Source organism: Engystomops pustulosus, chromosome 2 (assembly GCF_040894005.1).
Source record: "Engystomops pustulosus chromosome 2, aEngPut4.maternal, whole genome shotgun sequence".
In the NCBI taxonomy this organism is placed as follows: domain Eukaryota; kingdom Metazoa; phylum Chordata; class Amphibia; order Anura; family Leptodactylidae; genus Engystomops; species Engystomops pustulosus.
This window is the reverse complement of record NC_092412.1, coordinates 16,748,754-16,760,056: the sequence shown is the minus strand read 5'-3', so window position 1 is coordinate 16,760,056 and position 11,303 is coordinate 16,748,754. Positions and strand designations below refer to the sequence as shown.

General features: G+C 46.5%; 1 protein-coding gene across 1 annotated transcript; it reads left to right on the top strand.

The window, feature by feature from the left end:
- The first annotated feature begins 4,431 nt into the window (after positions 1-4,431).
- LOC140116985 (olfactory receptor 52D1-like) lies at positions 4,432-5,367 on the top strand. Its single transcript, XM_072133413.1, has one exon. The coding sequence runs from the start codon at positions 4,432-4,434 to the stop codon at positions 5,365-5,367; it is 936 nt and encodes a 311-aa protein (XP_071989514.1).
- The last annotated feature ends 5,936 nt before the right edge of the window (positions 5,368-11,303 follow it).

Sequence of the window (11,303 nt, the reverse complement as noted above, 5' to 3'; positions counted from 1 at the left end):
GGAAGGTATAAAAGCCATCAGGCTCAGAGCCTCCAGGATAAGGGATGAGGGATACTGTAGGTTCTGCTCGTTTATTCTCCCAGTAAGTATAATATATGACTATGTAGAACATAAGGTTTCTCGAGGTACTGGAAATATTGGGTTTTGACTTGGAAAGAGAATCTTACTGATAGTGTATGTTAAAATGTGAAGAACAGAACGCTCCATCTTCAGGGCTCTATAGAGTACCAGCAGGAGATCTCAATGTCTCATTGCTGGATACTGAATATTTTGGCCATTGAATACTGCAGACTGGGCTTAAAGGGGGTCGACCAGCTCCTGGCAAGTAAAGCTAGAAATGTATAAAGTATTTTATTAGCTTTCCAGTTATACTTTCCTTTTCCCTCATGCAATCTATCATTTTAGAAAAAATGTAAGTTTTATATTTATGCAAATTAGGTTCTTGGTGTCTTCTTTCGAACAATCACTGGTAAGTAGTAATGATAATCTTAGAAAATCTTCTAAGGTGCCCTAAATAATGCTGGTTTCTTTGTGGGTGATTTGGGAGATGGTAAATTCCTCTTAAGTCTAGTCCAGAGGTGGTGAAGGTCTTACACAGTAAGTGGTGGTGAAGGTCTTACAGAGTAAGTGGTGGTGAAGATCTTGGAGAGTAAGTGGTTCTGGTGTGTAAGGTCGGTAGTAATACCTGAGGCTAGTGGTTCTATCATTTGGATCACCAATAGCCTGTATACCTAGTATGAGATGTGCACTGGGTACGATGTTGGCATCACATGTCACCATGTGTGAGGGTTCATTGGCCTACTTTCAGTGACCATTTCTCCTGCACTGAAGACTTAAAGGGGTCATCTGTGGAATATGACTATTTAGCTGCTTGCTAAGCTGACTACTCTCTCCTTTTGCTCCAGTTGGAGCACCAATGCATTTCCTCTGCTGTTTTACCTACTGAAGACACCGGCCTGATGCTGATTCTGCTGCTCCACGTGCTCCTCACCATGCTCTGGTCCTTGCACACTATGCTGTTCCTGGCCGTCAACTTCTTGGTCTTAAGGTGAAGGTGTCTCCCACTAACCAGTGCAAACCTCTGGTGATAAAAGGCACAATGGGTGGTGGCTGAGCATTGTGTTTCTTTGACCCTGGCTAAGATGTGCTGACCTGCTGTGTATTGGATTCTCCGATGATAATGCACTCTGCCGCGATTCACGAAGCTCGTGCGCCCGTTATCCTGCATGTGTCGCTTCCCCGCTCAGGGATACTGTTCACTTTCTTCTTCCCGGTGCATGTAAGTGCTTGATCTTGCTACACAATTTGAATGTTAAATCCCACATGCCAAAATCCGATCACGTACGACACAATCCCCAGTTAAATTCCTGTCCCAGCCGTGCAAATCCCGAAAATGTTGGAAAATCAGACGAAAGTGCTGCTACGGACCCTTAGTAAATAAGCTCCTCAGTGTTTGACCTGGTTCAGTTTCCTGACTTCATTCCTGCTCCACTAATCTGTATTCTGCTCTCTTGTAGACCCCAGCTTGACTTAACTCTGATCCATATTTGCCAGCACCGGCAATTCACTTGGCCTTCGATTTTTCTCTGGACTGTGTTTGCTACCAGAGGGAGCGGCTTTGCGATTTCTCCACAGCCAAGTGCAAATCCCCATTTAGGGGTGAATGCAGGGGCGGAATAAGACAGTCATGGGGCTTGTGCTGTATAAATATTATAGCCCGTGTAATACAATCGAGCTTCTTGGGGGATGGATGTGTCCTTTCTGTTTGCTTTCAAGCTGCAGTTTCAGGACCTTTAGAGGACCTTCATATGTACTGAGAGCAGGACAGATATATGAGGATTTCATTGGTGAAGGAAGGTCCTTCTGAGTATAAAATTTAAGGGGCAGTTTGGGTGGCAACAAGTTACCTAGAAGGCTAGGACCTGAGGCTGAGTGAAAGGGTGAATACTGGAGAGAGCAGGGAAAACACCCTTAGGGTGTGGCCCAAAGTCAATTTAGTTGGGTAGCACAGTGTGGCGCAGTTAATATAGAAAGGCAGCACAGTTGGTACATTATATTATGCTTCTGTATTGAAGGGATTCAGCTCCCTCGGTCACAACATGGTATCCAAAGTTGCCAAACGTTTCATAAAACTGTAACATTATTCAGTGCAGCAATCTATACTCTCCCGAATATTCATATTGCCTGCAGAACCTCTATAAGACCCTATGCTATTAACAATTGTGCCACTGCACAAGGCCCATTGCAGGGATTCCATTGGCTACATATGTAACGCGCCTGCCAGAGTTTAACATGGAACTGAATGGTCTTGTCTGGGGCCTAGCTGGGTGGTCAAGGTGGCCCTCTCTTGCCTGATGTCATCCGGTGGTTGATGGGAGTTGCATGGCTGTAAGGATCCCTCTGGGGCACTCCCAACAGTCCAGAGCTGATGGTTCAGGGAAGGCCGGTGATAGTGAATGCTGGTAACCAATGGATACATATGGAGACTGATGGAATCTAACAGCAGCAACATGTAATGCTGGATCTGTCTGGTAGCAGGCAAGGCAGAGGCAGGGCTGGCTGCATGCAGGATATAGCAGGATAGCTCCTTTGGTCTTGAGGTCGAAGCTCACAAAATATTGTAATGTTTTCAAAATTAACCCAACCTCCCCCAAATAATGTATTGCTTTTGATCCACTGTCTGATGTCTTTTTTGTAGGATGTCTCATAGTTTTTACTGGTTCCATTTTGGATACATGTAGGCCTTTTATTTATCAAGTGAATATAAGGTGACGGAGAGGGCTAAATAGTTGCAAGTGCTAGCAAAAGGCTAGCATTTGAGATTATTTCAGGGCTATCCTGGTAAATGTGCCCCTATGTGTGTATGTCACATACTGTAAACAATGGGATGCAAATAATCCTAAAAAATATAGTTCCGGCAGCAACTCCTTAAACTTTACCTTTATGAAAACAAGCAAGAATAAGGATAAAACTTAAAAATGTACCGTTATAGCAAATGATACAACTTACTGATTATTACAGGCAAATATGGTGGAATATAAACAAAATACCCCCACTGATATATAATTTATGTATTTACACAGAAATAAGATTTCCAAAAAAAACCACTAGAATTAAGTTTATGAAGTTTATAAAAGACCATCTTTCCGGAGTGAGATTGAGAGGCAGCCAGGGGTGCTCCAGCCTTAAGACAATTTAAGCCTCTTGCCTCAGGCTGCACCACCTGCAATAAGATGGGGGGCAGCATCAGGGGTGCAGTTATCAGCTACAAAACAGAACCTACCATTTACATATAGTCTCTCTTCATACCTGATTTCAGCATTGGTGTGAGAAGCAGCATAAAGAAGCCACTTACTACACTATATGGCAGTGCATTATGCCTCCATGATGGAAGCTGGAGAGGCATTGGAGGCCATGGTTGTATAGCAACCTGAGGGCCATATTTTGCATGTACCCTACCATGGGGTAGGGGGGGCTGATGATTTCAGCCATTAGGGCTCATTTACTAAGTGCTCAAACGCTGCACTTTCGTCGGGTTTCCGGAATATTTCTCTTTTGCCCTGAATTGCTCCGGGATTGTGGCGCATCGGCACCAGCTTGCATGTGACAGAAATTGGTGGATGTGGCCGTTGGACAACCCGACGGATTCAGACAAACTGCGGAATTTAAAAAAGGAAATGTGTCGCAAGATCAAGCACTCACATGCACCAGGAAGAAGAAGGTGAACCCCGACAGACCTCGGCGCAGCAGCGACACCTGCAGGAACTCGGACGCACGTTCTTAGTGAATCGCGCCGGACCCGAATCCACATCGGACAACGCACCGTGGGATCGCGACGGGACCGGGTAAGTAAATCTGCCCCATTGTCTTTCCACTATCCACTATCCACTAAGCTGTGATCAACATTAGCTGTGTCTTCTGATACCCTGACCAAGGGCATTAAAAGGGGTTGTCAGTTTTATAATACAGCAGACACCTTTAAACATCCCTTCCAACAATCCTGGATTTCTGAGTGCTGGGTGGTGGGAGGAGTGTCCCAGTCAACAAATTTGCAGGAAGGTTCATTCCCTGTTTCCTTACTGAGCCTCTGCCACTGAGTGGGCTCCACTCCTCTATGCATCACGCTCATGCAGTGCAATGCTGTGAGGAGCGGAGAAGGGAGAAGCGTTAATGAACCGTATCTCCCTCCTCCCCAGTCCTGCTCCCGCTGCTAGCGCAGGAGTAGTAGAAAACTGCAGCGACCTCTAAAGACTCTGACCTGCGCCCCCTGACATCTATAGTGAGCGGGCGAGCAGAGAAGAGTTAGAGTGAACTACGACGGCAAAATTTTGATGAGAATATTTTCAAAAACTTGACTAAGTTGTGAACCTCATCTGGTGTATTGTGCTCTACATAAAATCAGTAATGGTCCACGTTGTAATATTGTTACAGATGGAAAATATCACCTTCACTCCTTCCGTGCTGATGCTGAACTTTGGTGAGTTGACATCACTCAAATATCTCTACTGCGTCTTGGTTTTGATCGGCTACATCCTGATCGTGATTCTCAACGGGATGGTGATCATTACAGTGGCTCAACACAAGAGCCTCCAGGAGCCCATGTACATCTTCATATCAGTTCTGTGTATCAATGCACTGTATGGTAGTAGCGCCTTCTACCCCAGTCTTCTAGTAAATCTACTTCGGAATATTCAATCCATTTCCTATCCCGTATGCTTGATTCAGATCTTCTGCATCCACTCCTATGGGGTTTGTGAGATTTCAATTTTAGCCTCCATGGCCTATGACCGCTATGTAAGTATTTGTAACCCTCTGAGGTACAATAAGATCATGACCTCATCCACAGTCTTCAAGCTGATCCTTGCATCTTGGTTGTATCCGATTATAATAATTGGAGGTGTTGTTGGACTGACAGCTAGACTTCCGCTATGTGACAACAACATCCTGAAGTTCTACTGTGACAACTGGTCGGTGGTGAGACTTTCCTGTGTAGACACAACAATCAACAATATCTATGGGCTTGGCATCACAGCGGTTGGGCTTGGACTTATTCCCCTAATGATATTTTATTCTTATATCAAGATCTTTAGAGTCTGCATTAAGTCATCAGTGGAAGTGAAGCAGAAGGCTCTCCAGACCTGCACTCCTCATCTCATCACTTTAACAAACTTTCTTATAGACACGCTCTTTGAGATCCTTATCCATCGTTTTGCTCCAGCCAAATTACCATATGAGCTTAGGGTCATTATGTCGCTGCAGTTTCTTGTGGTTCCTCCTATACTGAATCCCTTAATTTATGGTTTGAAGATGAAGGAGATAAAGAAAAAAGTCAAGGAACTTATGTTAGCCAAACCGAGAACAATATAAATGCAAAATTATAAATGACTTGTCCTGTTCTGATAATTGTGTTACATCCTGTAGATCTTGCCCATCAACCTCCCACTCAGACACTGGTCTACCGTTCAAAGTTTACGTTATGTGGTCCAGACCAGTGACCAGGATCATAGTGTCCAAAACCTACACCCCAAAACAAACTTATGTACACATGTAACTAAATACACACATTAAATATATCAACATATAAACAAATCCAAACCACAGGGGACAACCCCTTTGCCTCACACACAGTTTACCATGGAAGCAGCTCCAAGTCACATCTCAGAACTTCAAGGGGGCCCTGATGGAATTCAGAAGACGTAAGCCCACCATCTTAAGCCTGCTGTCCCAGTTTTGCATGGGGTAATCCCCCTGACCAAGTTCGATGCCGAGAATTTTGGCAGAGTCTTAGGGCCCTGGAAGAGTGTCTGGGAGATCAAAGCGTAGACCTCCCTCTCCCATTCAAAGACTCTCACATTTATCCCAGTTGATCTTAGACCCTGAGGCCTCTGAGTAACAGTCCACCAGAGACATCACCCATTATGCCTCCCCTCCCTAGGACAAGAAAACGGTGACATCATTGGCATATGCTACTGCTCTAAGAGTGGCTTCCGTGCTGCCTGATCCATCCTGATTCCCACCAACGGGCCACGATCAACCCTCCTAAGGAATGGGTCGATCATGAACACGTACAGGTGTGGGCCCAGAGGACAACCCTGGCGAATACCAGACCCAACCTCAGAAGAGCGGCCAATCCAACCGTTCACAAGCGGTAAGCTCTCTGCCCTTGCATAACCTTCAGCCAATTGACAAATTCCCCCGGCAGGCCATACCTCAGAAGAACAGACCAGAGGTACTTGTGGTTGCCCTGATCAAACACTTTTGCCTGATCCAAGGACAGCAAGTACCCTTTCCAGTTACCAGCCCTGCCCTGCTCCACTGCCTCCTGGACACAAAGCACAGCACTAAATGTACTGCGGAAGAAAGCAGTATGCATGTGAACTATTTATAACTACTATAATACTGTCCCCTATGTACAAGAATATAACTACTATAATACTGTCCTCTATGTACAAGAATATAACTACTATAATACTGCCCCCTATGTACAAGAATATAACTACTATAATACTGCCCCCTAGGTACAAGAATATAACTACTATAATACTGCCCCTATGTACAAGAATATAACTACTATAATACTGTCCTCTATGTACAAGAATATAACTACTATAATACTGCCCCCTATGTACAAGAATATAACTACTATAATACTGTCCCCTAGGTACATGAATATAACTACTATAAAACTGCCCCGTATGTACAAGAATGTAACAGCTATAACACTTTCCCCTAAGTCTAGTTTCCCACTCCTTCCCCCAGGTATAATTTCCCTCCTGCCCTCAGTTTTATCACCTACCCCCTCCTGCACCCAGTTCTAAATCCCCCTCCCCTCTTGCCCCCAGTTCTAGCCCCCCTCCTGTTTCCAGTTCTAGTCCCACCCTCTTGCCCCAAGGTCTAGTTACCCCTCCTGCTCCCAGTTCTATCCCCCCCCTTCTGTTCCCAGTTCTAGTCCCCCCTTCTGCCCCCCAGTTCTAGTCCCCCCTTCCCTCCTGCCCCCAGTTCTAGTTCATCCCCTGCCCCCAGTTCTAGTTCCCCTCCTGCCCCCAGTTCTAGGTCCTCCTCTCCTCCTGCCCCCAGTTCTAGTTCCCCTCCTTCCCCCAGTTCTAGCCCCCCCTCTGCCCCCAGTTGTAGTCTCCCCCCTTATGCCCCCCGTTCTAGTTCCCCCCTCTCCTGCATGTAGTTCTAGCCCCAGCCTGCTGCCCCCAGTTCTAGTCCCCCATCCTGCCCCCAGTTCTAGTTCCCCTCCTTCTGGCCCAAGTTCTAGTTCCCCCTCCTGCCCCCCAGTTCTATTTCCCCTCTCCCCTACTGCCCCGATTTCTAGTTCCCCCTTCCTCTTCCCCTCAGTTCTAGTCCCCTCTTTCTGCCCCCTGTTCTAGTCCCCCTGCTGTCCCCAGTTCTAGTCCCCTCTTTCTGCCCCAGTTGAAGTCCCCCTCTCCTGCCGCCAGTTCTAGTCCTGCCCTGCTGCCCCCAATTCTAGTCCCCCTCCTGCTGCGCCTAGATCTAGTCCCCCCACTCCTGACCCCAGTTCTAGTCCCCTTCCTGCTGCCCCCAGTTCTAGTCCTCCTCCTGCTGCCCCCAGTTCTAGTCCCCCCTTCTGCCCCCAGTTCTAGTACCCCCCTTATGCCCCCAATCTAGTTCTCCCCTCTCCTGCATGTAGTTCTAGCCTCAACCTGCTGCCCCCAGTACTAGTCTCCCCTTCCTGCCCCCAGTTCTAGTTCCCCCTCCTTCTGCCCCTAGTTCTAGTTCCCCCTCCTGCCCCCAGTTCTAATTCCCCTCTCCCCAGCTGCCCCCATTTGTAGTTCCCCCTTCCTCCTGCCCCCTGTTCTAGTCCCCCTCTCCTGCCCCCAGTTCTAGTCCCTCCTGTTGCCCCCAGTTCTAGTTCCCCCTCCTGCCCCTAGTTCTAATTCCCCTCTCCCCTGCTGCCCCCATTTGTAGTTCCCCCTTCCTCCTGCCCCCTGTTCTAGTCCCCTCCTTCTGCCCCCTGTTCAAGTCCCCCTGCTGCCCCCAGTTCTAGTCCCCTCCTTCTGCCCCAGTTCCAGTCTCCCTCTCCTGCCCCCAGTTATAGTTCCCCCCTGCTACCCCCAGTTCTAGTCTTCCCCCTGCTGCGCCTAGATCTAGTCCCCCCCACTCCTGACCCCAGTTCTAGTCACCTCCCTGCTTCCCCCAATTCTAGTCCCCCTCCTGCTGCCCCCAATTCTAGTTCCTCTCTGCTGCCCCCTGTCCTAGCCCCCAGTTCTTGTCAACCCCTGTTACCCCCAGTATTAGTTCTCCCCTGTCTGCTGCCCGCAGTTCTAGTCCCCCTCCTGCTGCCACCAGTTCTAGTTTCCCCCCTGCTGCCCCCAGTTCTAGTTTCTCTCTCCCCCTGCTGTCTGCAGTTCAAGACCCCTACTGCCCCAATTCTAGTCCCCCCCTCTGCCCCTAGTTCTAGTTTCCCCCTGCTGCCCCCAGTTCTAGTTCCCCTCTCCACTGCTGTCCCCAGTTCTAGCCCTCGTGCCCCCAAATCTAGTCCCCCCTTGCTGCTCCCAGTTTAAGTTCCCCCTGCTGCCCCCAGTTCTAGTCCCCCCTCCTGCCCCCAGTTTTAGCCCCCCCTCCTGCCACCAGTTCTATTCCCTTCCTCCTGCCTCTTTTCTAGTCCCTTCCTCCTGCCCCCATTTCTTGCAGCCTCCAGTTCTAGCCCCCCTCCTCTGCTGCCCCAGTTCTAGTTCACCCTCTCACTGCCCCCTAGTCCTTGTCCCCACTCTCCTCCTGCGCCCCAATTCTACACCCCCTCTTGCCCCAGTTCTAGTCCCTTCCTTCTCCCCCCAGTTCCAGCCTCCCCCACCCCTGCCGCCCCTCAGTTCTTGTTCCTCCTCCTCAATGTGAGCAGCCCTGTTCCACATGGAAACTGTGTAGAGGTAAAGCCGGAGGGTCATGTAATGATGACATCATCACAGGTCCTTCAGCTTCTCCTCTATGCAGCTGGACAGGTCCTGCAGCACTGTGTGTTTCCAGCACTCTTGTTCTATCACGGCAAAAATGTATTTAAAGTGTGCCCTGCTGTGCAGCAGCAGGTCAGGGGACACAATCTGAAGGTCAACGGGCAGCGGGTTGTGCACCCCTTCTCTAGTTATTACCTGCAGCAGAGACGGCGGCGGTGTACTCGCCTGGAGGTGCTTTACACTGCAGCTCAGCTTCACAATCATCAGTTTTCCTGTAGTTTACTTTAGATTGGGTGGTAGGTGCCTCGATTGTACGTGAGGATAGCGATTTAAGGGCTAATCCTCACGTCCCCTGTATATTTTTATTTCCCTGATATGCAAATTTTCTAAAGAGGCTACTGGGGCGTGGAGTAGCCGTAGCTGAGGCTACACGGCGCGGCTACTCCACGCCCCAGTAGCCTCTTTGATCCTCCTACCCATTGGCGCGCAACTATGAAGAGCTGCGCGGCTTCCTCCGCGAAGCCGGAGTTCTGCGCATGTGCAGAATGCAGGCCCTTGGCTGCACGGTCACTGCTCTGAAGCCGGAGCTACTGCGGACGTGCAGAACTCCGGCTCCGCAGTTGAGGGCGTGCAGCTCCGGCTACTCCACACCCCAGTAGTCTCTTTGGTAAATTTACATATTAGGGCAATAAAAATTATAAAAAGATACAGGGGAAGTGAGGATTAGCCCTTAAAATCGATATCTTCAAGTACAATAGAGGCACCTACCACCCAATCTACCTTAATAGGTAGATCCGTGGTGGTTGGTATTCCATAACATACTTAGAGGCAGGAAAAAATAATACAAATGGGGTGAAATCTGCAAAGAAAAAAATTTGCACCATTTTCGTGTGCGCTCTGTATTTATGTCTTTCACTTTTCGTTCCAAATGACAATTTGTTCCTCCTCTTTATTTCTTAGGTCGGCTCCATTACAGGGATGCCACATTTAAATGGGTATTAATGTGTTTTAATAGATTTTTTAATAAATAAAACCTTTGTACGAAAAAAGATGCCTTCGTTTTGCCATGTTCTGCCTTTTGCTTACTACAGTGTACGGACCTGTGTGAGAGCTTATTTTTTGCGGGATGAGATGAAGTTTTCTTTGCTGCCATTTTGTCTACTGTACAAACTTTTGATCACCTTTTATTGGAATTTTTATTGTTGTGAGTTGCAAAATGACAGAAAAGTGGCGGTTCGGACATTTGGATGTTATTTTCTGTTACAGGGTTTACTGCTGGGAATAACCGTTATTAGATTTTGATCAGGACTTTTAGGACACACGGACACCTAACATGTTTATGATTTTATTTGTTTATTATTATATCAGTTTCTACAGAAAGGTTTTAGGTTTTTGTTATATTTTAAACATTTTTGAAACATTTTGTCTTTTTACTATTTTTTAAGAACCCCTAAGGGAACTTTAATCCTTAGGGGGTCTGATTGTTGGGAATAGAGGTATCTTTGCACAAAAAAAGTAGCAACTCCTTTAAACAACCTCTGGATTGAAGAGATAACTAAGACGTTATGAAAATTTGGTCGCTGTGAAATTGGTGGGCAACAAAGTCACACAAAAAAAGCGCAAATCCAACAACGCGCCCAAAAAATTCACAAAACCTTATATTAAGGTTTATAAAAAGTAACAGCAAACAGAGGAATTGACAAACAAATTCAAAAGAAAATGGAAAAAAAAAGTTTGCGCAAAAATTATTTACTATAATTATTTATTTACAATAAAAAAAATTGCTATTTACTCCTTTTTACTTGAATTAGAAAAAAATGTGAAAATAATGTTACAGCAGCAAACAATACAAGCGGGCTCTGTGGTGCCAGCTGCTTTATATATGTTCTTCCACTAGGGGGCACCATTGTATTGCTTGTCACTAGGAAGAAATTATGCAAATCTGTTTTCCAAGGTGAAAAGTTTTCCTTCTCCCTCCCTGGAACATGTGAACGGCCCTTGACTGTAAATTCCCCTTAAGGAGTTAAGTTTCTTCCCAGACTGACATCACTTCTAGAAATCTTGGTATTTATACACAAAAGGAATACATTTTGATTTGCACCTTACAATAAAATTTCGGACTTTACAATCATATAAAAAAAAAAAATTCACAACATAGAGAAGGGACAGAATTATCCTTGCAGCTCCGGAAGTGACTACAGTCTGGCAGAACAGGGCAAGTCTAATATATAAGCTCTGATAATACAAAACCAGCAGAATGACGACTGCAGCTCTGGATGTGACTAAGTTTAGTCTTAGTTTTTACATTAAAATGTAAAAAAAAAAACGGTAAAGATTTTTTAGAATAAAAGATGATAATAAATAAAAAGTCACCTAATATGCCAC

Bases quoted from the DNA above. Each gene is read 5' to 3' on its own strand.
- LOC140116985 (XM_072133413.1), top strand. From the start codon at position 4,432: ATGGAAAATATCACCTTCACTCCTTCCGTGCTGATGCTGAACTTTGGT.